Source organism: Oenanthe melanoleuca, chromosome 1, assembly GCF_029582105.1.
Source record: "Oenanthe melanoleuca isolate GR-GAL-2019-014 chromosome 1, OMel1.0, whole genome shotgun sequence".
Taxonomy (NCBI): domain Eukaryota; kingdom Metazoa; phylum Chordata; class Aves; order Passeriformes; family Muscicapidae; genus Oenanthe; species Oenanthe melanoleuca.
In genome coordinates this window covers 5,574,127-5,582,312 of record NC_079333.1, presented here as the reverse complement: position 1 = coordinate 5,582,312, position 8,186 = coordinate 5,574,127, and the positions used below count along the sequence as shown (strand labels likewise).

Sequence of the window (8,186 nt, the reverse complement as noted above, 5' to 3'; positions counted from 1 at the left end):
TCTCTCACCTTTGTTATTACAGTTCCTCCATTCCCCACCATCTCAGGCTCTCAGTGCTGGCAGTCAGAGACCTGACCCAATCCAGAGTCCCCAGAGAGGGACACAATCCCAGTGCCTCGGCAGACTGACACTTCTGCTCAGGGGAAGCTCAAACCCATGCACCTTGCAATGCTGCAAAGACCCTCCAGGAGGAAGTGATAGAGACATCTGTTTCATCTGTTCCTTGACCCTCAACACATTGAGGAAGTCTCTAAGTATCACTCCTGGTGTGTTCTGAAATAAGACCTCACTCCAAGGGAACACAAGCTCAGTTCAGGATTAACAGAATTGCCTCAAAAGGAACACACAGCTGTCTATTGACCAGACTTTTAGGAGCTGTCAAAGTTTACCCCACCTGGCCTCTAGCCCAGTGGTGATCACAAGGAAGAGCAAACAGTCATCTGTCCAGCTGTTTGAAGCACACAGAAACAACTGGACTGGATAAAGGAGACAGTTCATTTTTGTAAGAAACAATATATTTTATTTTTCTGACACCACAGCCCTGGCGAGTGGTTTTGTACCAAATTTAATGGAGGTTACACAGAACGTTTTACGCTGGGGAGGAAAAAAAAATAACCACAAAAAAAAATTCTGGATAACTTTTAGTGTCTGTTCCACTCCCACATTAATAAAATCACTTGGGGTTTCTAAGAAAAGGAGAATAGGAAACAGTGAGAGAGACTACTGTAGGATGTAACAGTGTCCAAGTCCAGCCCCTTCCTAAAAGTGGGAAGAGTCCCCACGTGAGGAGAGGCTCTCCTAGATTTACTCCTCAAAATAACACAATGTATTGCAGCTGCCATAGGAGGAGACAGAAGGGGATGGAGAGAGAGAGAAGCCTATTTAATAAAGAGTGGGAGGGAGAGACAGAAGGTGCTGGACAGCACGCCATAATTTGAAAAATATGTCCTTAACTTATTATTTATTTCTTTTAAAAGATTCCCCTCACTGAACTTAAGTTCCTTTTTGTGCTTTTCATTAATACTCTGCTCTGAGGTCGTAGTTTGGTTTTTCTATACATTGGAGTTGAAGGAAAATAGTCCGAAGTTCTGAAGATGGATTCTCCACCTAAAGTAAACAGCCTAGAATCCCATTCTCCTCTCACCCCAAAGACTAAAGTCTCTGCTAAAATCCCTTTTACAATATAGTACAGTACACAAAAAACCCCAAAAATAACCGAGAGTCCTGGGAGAAGCCAGTCCAAAGGACGTAAACATACAGAGAATGGTGCAACTTGTGACAAATGGCAATTCTCAAAATACAGCTACAGATTCTCAAAGCAGGTGCCGTCACGGGATACCCAAGTCCACAAAAATAATTTTTAAAAAATAAATCTTAAAAAAAAAACAACCTGTTAAAATGAATTTTTTTTTTTTTTTTTTAGGTAATTCCATACATTCGAGATTTCCCAAAGCGTCCTCTGGTCTCTTTTCACCTATTGCATGGCCAAACTGTACTCCTGAAGCTCCCAAAAAAGCCCTCAGGACTTGGAATCTCATCTTGACAAGGATCAGAACATCCAGTCTTATGGTAGCAGCTTAAAACATCATGTTCCCTGGGTTTCCAGGGCCTTGGCTAAATCCTCCCATGCCAACATCAGCAGCCATACCTCGGGGCCTCATCTGGGGGGGAATCATGATGTTTTGTTGGGGTCCCATCATGCCCTGCATGGACATCATCATGCCGGGTGACCCCACGGGGCCCGGGTGGCTGTAGAGCCCGGCGGGGGCGCGGTCCTTGCCCGGGATCATGCCCACGGGGTTGCTCATGAGCGCGGGCTGGCCGGGCATGGCGGGCTGTGCTGGTGACATCATGCGGTGGTGCGGGCCCATCATGCCCTGCTGCAGGAAGGCCGGCGGCCTCATGGGGTTGTGGCCGGGCATGGCCGGAGCCGTGCCCAGCGGGATGTCCGGAGTTCCCACCGGCCCGGGGCCCCCCATGCCGGGCAGCGTTAGTCCCATCCGCGGGGGCTGCTCGCCGATCATCCCCTGCATGTGGGAGAAGCCAGGCCCGGGGCCCTGCGGCTGCTTGCGGCCCGGCACCTCCCCACGAGGGAAATACTGTAGTGTCTGGCTGGGCTTCTCCGACGGGATAATCCTGGACAGGTCGAACTCGGGTATTCCCGTGGCTCCGGGACGGATCACCTCCTGCAGCTCCGGATCGGTGAAAACCGAAGGCATGTTGTTTCCGAGAACAGTGAAGGAGTCTGGACCGCCAGGGCCTCCAGTCTTGCAAAGTGCTGGATCTGTCGAACTTTGGGGCAGGTTGGTAGGACGCCCCAGAGGTCCCTCTCCGTGGAAGCCCATTCCCGCTGGGAAGTTGCCTTGTCCACCGCTGGGCCCGTTGTGTGGAAATGGCACCTGCTGTGGAGGGGACTGTACGGGAGGGAACCCCTGCGGGAAGCCCAGGCGTCCTTGAGGTACCATTGGAGACTCCTGGGAACCATGCCCCATCATTGGGTTGTGTGACATCAGGCCGGGTCCCACGGGGACCCCGTGAGGAGGTATATTGGGTCCCATAGCATTTGGAGAGGGCATCTGGTTGTTATGGGAAAGAGGCTGGGTCATTCCCATTGGGCTAAGGGTTGGCATTGGACCCACTGGGTTTGGACCTGAAATTCGAGGATTCTGAGAATTAATGCCCATTCCTAGGGAAGAAACAAGGAATCACATTTAGACAGCAACCAGTAATAGTCAATAAAGCTATCAGAGAGGTTTCTGCAAGGCTACCAAGTCCACACACACAAGAAAACAAGGCCAGCAAAAAAGACATCACCAGTGGCTCTGAAAAGTGTTATTTTAGCAGAAACTTGATGTCAATCAAACAGCCACCTCCCTAAGCTTGTCACTGCCCTATCAAGCAGTGACTAAAGCCTGCTCCATAAGAAGGATTTCAATCCAAACCATACTTTTACTACCTCCCTGGCAGTCTGATGACACGAGCAGTAACAAATATGTCTGTGACAGATTATCAGCATATGGACACTCGTCCACTGGGAAGTGACCGGAACTTCTTTCAAAACTCAGCAGTAATAAATCAGGTAACCCTCATAAGACTAAAAGGCAGTGATCAATGAGGCTAATGAGTTGCCATCATGAACTTATTTAATTAGCCAGCCTAACCCAGATGTATTCAGCCACTCTGATCATTACTGTGTGAAACAACACTGCACAGCTACAGGTAAACTCATCAAGAATTGATTACTAACATCCACTCATCCCCTTTTTCAACTATTAATTCAATAGGGTGGAGGTGCTACAACCTACTTTTGTATTTTTGATGATTCAGTGTCCAAACAAAACCAAACAAACCCCTCAAAAACAGTGAAGCTTCTATGGCACTGCTTTAAGACAGGAGAGGTAAAGTTTCCTATGGATAACACATTGTAGGCCTGACCCTTAATCCCATGAGCAGCCTTCATTCACACACATAATTCCAGTCTGCTTGAGGGGATTTCTATCCCGTACACAAGTGTTTTCCATGTTAGACACCTTCTGAAGAACACACTTTCTGGACAGAAAAAAACAGTTGCAAGGAGAATTTCCATCTCTACATTTCAGAGAATTGCAACTGCTTCCTGAAAAACAACCCATGGCTACATATTCCCCAAGTTTTTTCCCTATCTCACTGTCTTCATTTGACAAGGTGATTTCCATGAAATCACCCTCATACTTGTGCTTTTGTTCCTTTGATTTTCTTACCTGGTACGCTGTTCATAGGTGGCAGGTTTGGGGAGCGTGCTGGAGGGGAGTCATCATCCGAGCTGGCCACAGTTTTGATGGCATCATGATAGAGAGGTGTAGAGCTGGGCATGGCAAATTTGGACATCCTGGACATCATAATGGAGAGGGGATTCTGGGAGAGGGTTGGCTCTGGAGGCATTGTGTAAGGACTGCTAGAGGGAAGATTTCCAGGGAGAGTCACAGGAGCAGACTGGCTGACTGTGGAAGGAGGTGGACCACCTTAGGAAAAAAAGAAAAGAAGAAGAGAGAAATAATTTTATTTTTTCTCCTTTTACTGTTTTCCTTAAATCAAATTCTTTTCCCCCAGAAATCTCAAAAACTAGAAATGTCTTTTATTGCAAGACTTAACATGACTAATGCAGTCAATGACTATGAAAGGTGACCAGAAAAATAAGCCTATTGGTCAAGTTGATTAACATCTGTTATCCTACTGCATAATACTTCTAACTAGAACTATCTTGAGCCTCCACAAATCCATATGAAGAATTACCAGTTTAGTCTGGAAATCTTAGTATTCAATTTCTATACACTGAAGACAGACTTAGGTACCAGAGCTAGCCATAAAAATCAAAATCTGTAATAAAAAAAGAAAAGCTATAGCAGATGATGTGCTGAGACATGTGAGCACATTTTTGACAAGCTACATCAGGAGCTACAAGTAAAACTTCCTGTTTACATCGCATTTCTTGTTTCATATAGAGATATTAGCTGCTTATTCCAATGAAAGAAGCATTCTCTGCATCTATTAACTTCATGTCATTCTTTGCTCTCACAAAATTAGAAGTAACTTAAACTGCACTTCCCATCTCCTTTGTTCTTCACTGATGAATTTTATGCCACCCAGACCAATGTGAAGGAAAAAGGCTACACTGAAGCTGTACTCTCACTAAAAATTCACTGCACGCTCCTCAACCCCTCCCAACCAAAAGAGGAAAGGAGAATAGGGAATATAAAAAAACTGCAATGCCGACAGATCCATGCTTTGGAAGAGCTGCATGTCAAAGCATTCATTAAGCACTCCTACGGCACAGACTGAGGTGCCTTCCCGACCCCACAGGCACATCCCGGTCCCCGCTGTTACCCGCGGCAGCACTAGAGGGCAACGTGGGCAAAGGGCTCCTCTCTTCCCAGCCAGGAGAATTTCTGGGACAGGAAGGCTGCCCAGGGATGTGGAAGCCTGGACTGAAGGGCGGGTGAGCTTTGAGAAGGTGAGGGCAGAGGTGCCACAGCACCCAGACACCGAGGTCCCAAGCCAGATGTTATGTACAGGGGTGGTTAGATTGCTCCAAAATGCTTGAGGCCTGAACAACTGAATCACAACTTCCTATCTGCAATGAAAACCTAGAAAGGATCAACCATTCCTGACCCATGCCTAGATACACAGCTGGTTAACTGCCCAGCATGTCTTTGCACCTTTTATACCAAAGTGCTTTAATAACATCAACAGGATCTTCTTCGTTGAGCTACAATGACTACAAATATGGAAGAACAGCAGAAGGCCCCTCCAAGGAGAGAGTTCTCCCATCAATTCTGCACATCTTTTTACACCACTCGACCTCATCCTTTTGCTTTTGCTCAGTGACCAGCCCTCAGCTCGACACAGAGGAGGCAGGGTGCAAACCCACAAGTACAACAGGAGGAGAAGCCCTCGCTCTCCACTTGCACAGTCACTCACCAGACCCTCGGCACAGCCCCCCTCAAATAGGCAAAGGGCCATCCAGCTTGTCCTGCTCCAGGAGCCCTCCTCCCTCCCTTTGCTGCATATCTTGGATGACCCAACACAAACCAAAGCACCAAACCTGGCTAGCAGAAGCAGCACTCACCCGACTCCACGTTCCCCAGCATGGCTGGAGAAGACATGGTTAGAGACGCCTTATGGTTCGGGGGGATCCCAGGGCTCTGCAAAGGAGGCTTTGGAGATGAAGTCCATCCAGGAGAAGGTGCAGGGAGAGATGGAGACTTGAGGTGGACAGGAGAAGCAGCAGCAGACCCCAAGACAGGGGGAGATTTGATGGAGGCAGCAGCAGCTGCGGCAGTGGGGCCCGCGAGCATTCCTGCCAGCTGGGAGGGCGTCTGAGGGGACTTGAGGTTCCCCGAGGGAGACCCCATCATGGGAGACTGGACCTGGCGCATGGTGGGCGACTTCAGGGGGTTGATCCCTGGCGAATGCACCTGCCCAGCTGCAGAGATATCCAGGGGCTTGCGGCCGAGGCTGCGCTGCGCGGGGGGAGCAGTGTTGAGGCTATTCGGGTTACTGGTGGGATTGAGAGGTAGTGGCGGCATGTGGCTGAGCCGGTTGTTAGTCCTTTGGTCAGGCCCGATCTGTTCTCTGAGATTCCGGAGACCGACTCCTGGGCCCTGAGACATGGGGAGGAAAGGCCTGGGACCCATGCCATACTCCTGCTGCGGGTGCTCCCCGAACGGCAGCGGCACCATTTTCTGCTGAGAGGAGAGCATCTCCGAGACACCAGGGCGCAGCTTCATCATCTCTTCTGGCCCGACTCCTGCCTCCCTCAGCTTCTGAGGGACCAGGGGTGGGTTGGAGCCCATGCTGACATTCATGCCCATGTCTCCCTTCATGCTGCCAGGGCCCATCCCAAACTCCATCTCCCTGCTAGAAGCCATTTGTGGGGGTATTCCTTTTGGAAAGTCCCCCCTAGAGGGACTCATCGGTCCTTCTACTGGCATGCGAGGGAAGATGGGGTTGTTCCCAGGCTCCATGTGTCTCTGGGAGGGCATCATTCTGTTGATCTCCATGCCGGGCCTGATGCCTTCCATGTTCAGACCAGGAGGGAGGCCCATCTGTTTCTCAGCCAGCTGTTGCTGATAGAGCTCTTCAGGCAGGCCCTGCGGATTGGGGAACCGCTCCCCTCGGCCAGGGCCGCTGAAGACACCCTGACCAGGAGGGAAGTTTCGGCCATCTGGGATTTTTGGCACATCATCTGGCCAACTAACTCCTGAAAGCCCAGGCCGTGAGGCGGGATTTGGGATATTGGGGCCTTCCATGTCAGGGTTCATCATTCCTGCAAAACCAGGCAGGCGCATCTGGCCCCCGGGCACATTGGGATGAGGGGCCATGCCCCTGGGGGGCAGAGAGTGGGACATGTTCATGCCTTCAGGGAAGGGCTCTGGACCCCCAGGTCCCCAGCCCTCACCAGGGGTCATCTGGTAGGGAGGGGGAGGACCTCGGACCACCCCACGAGGCCCATGCTGGTGGACCATCATGTCCTGCAGGGAACACTGCTGCACCACCACCTGCTCTTGCTTCCTTCTCTTCTCCTCGTAAAACTCCTGCTGCAGCTTGAGCCAGGCCACCTGCTCAGGAGTCATATGGTCCAGGTGGTCTGGGCCTATGGCTCCTGACTGGGAGTTCATTGGTGGTGGCCCCATTTCATCTGGGGAAAAAGGCATGTCCCTGTGGCCTTGAGGGCCAAACGGAGCCCCTCCATCTGTCCGAGACCCCGACCCTTTGCCTAAACTTTGGGATTGAGCCATCATAGCCTGTATCGGCCCTTCGGGTTTCTTTTGGGGACCATCCATCACCCCAGCATTTGGGGGCGGGCCCCCACTTTGCCCTCCCGCAAACTCCTTTTCATCAGGGAAGAGCATGCGCTGGATGTCTCGCAGGGTCTGCAACGAGCGCTCTCGGTGCTCCAGCTGCTCCTGTGACAGTCCATCGGGATTCTCACCCAAACTGGACGGGTCCCCACCAGACCCCTGCTGGGGGGGACCTTTGGGGTCCGCAGCAGAGCTATTGCTACCTTGGGAAACTGGGCTAACTGCTCGATTATTAGGGGTTGAACTCTGCCCAAATCCTTCTGTCTGCAATGGGGTAGAGTTAGCAGGGCTGCCCACAGACATCACTTTGCTTTCCACACTGGGACTGTCCTGATCTATGGGACATGGGGGGCCAGTGGGTTTGGACACTGGCACTGACACGGGTGGAGTCGGCTGCATTTTGGCGTTCTGAGGAGGGTTCTGGTCCTGGGCAGCAGGGGGCTGGGGCTGCGGCAGGGGCTTGGGTTCAGTCCGAAGTGCAGTGATCTGGGGGTTCTGCAAGAGAAAGCCACACTCAGTCACTTGCTCTTCTTACAGCCATGTCACTCAAGCAGCAGTGCAAACAAAATGTCCAATCTCAATCCCACCAGCCCAAAATTTGCAGGGAAGGGTAGCCTTCATGCACCAATTACACAGCAGCCTCTTGGCAATACAGAAACTACTTTGCTCAAGGCATTACTGCAGGGACGCCTTTCGTCTGTGCTAGCTCTGCATGACCAATGGGTTGGAAACATATTACCCAAATATTGCAAGACTCTTAACTCTTCTTTGGATTACCCAAGACACTTATTTGCAGACAGCCTGAATGACAACTGTCTGTCTTCCTAAAACTTATTTCAGAGTGTA

The 8,186-nt window shown here is 50.6% G+C and overlaps 1 protein-coding gene across 7 annotated transcripts in view; it reads right to left on the bottom strand.

Moving 5' to 3' along the window:
* Nucleotides 1-503: 503 nt before the first annotated feature.
* BCL9 (BCL9 transcription coactivator) overlaps nucleotides 504-8,186 on the bottom strand; it is a 57,518-nt gene continuing 49,835 nt past the window's right edge. For 6 of the 7 annotated variants that reach the window (XM_056493079.1, XM_056493070.1, XM_056493105.1 and 3 more), the window contains 3 exons: nucleotides 5,606-7,835; nucleotides 3,741-4,001; nucleotides 504-2,686 (listed from right to left, as the gene is read on the bottom strand). In XM_056493079.1, coding sequence (XP_056349054.1) covers nucleotides 1,578-2,686; nucleotides 3,741-4,001; nucleotides 5,606-7,835 — 3,600 coding nt within the window. In that variant the 3' untranslated portion in view covers nucleotides 504-1,577. The remainder of the gene's footprint in view (nucleotides 2,687-3,740; nucleotides 4,002-5,605; nucleotides 7,836-8,186) is intronic. The other variant, XM_056493125.1, reaches the window with a different exon arrangement.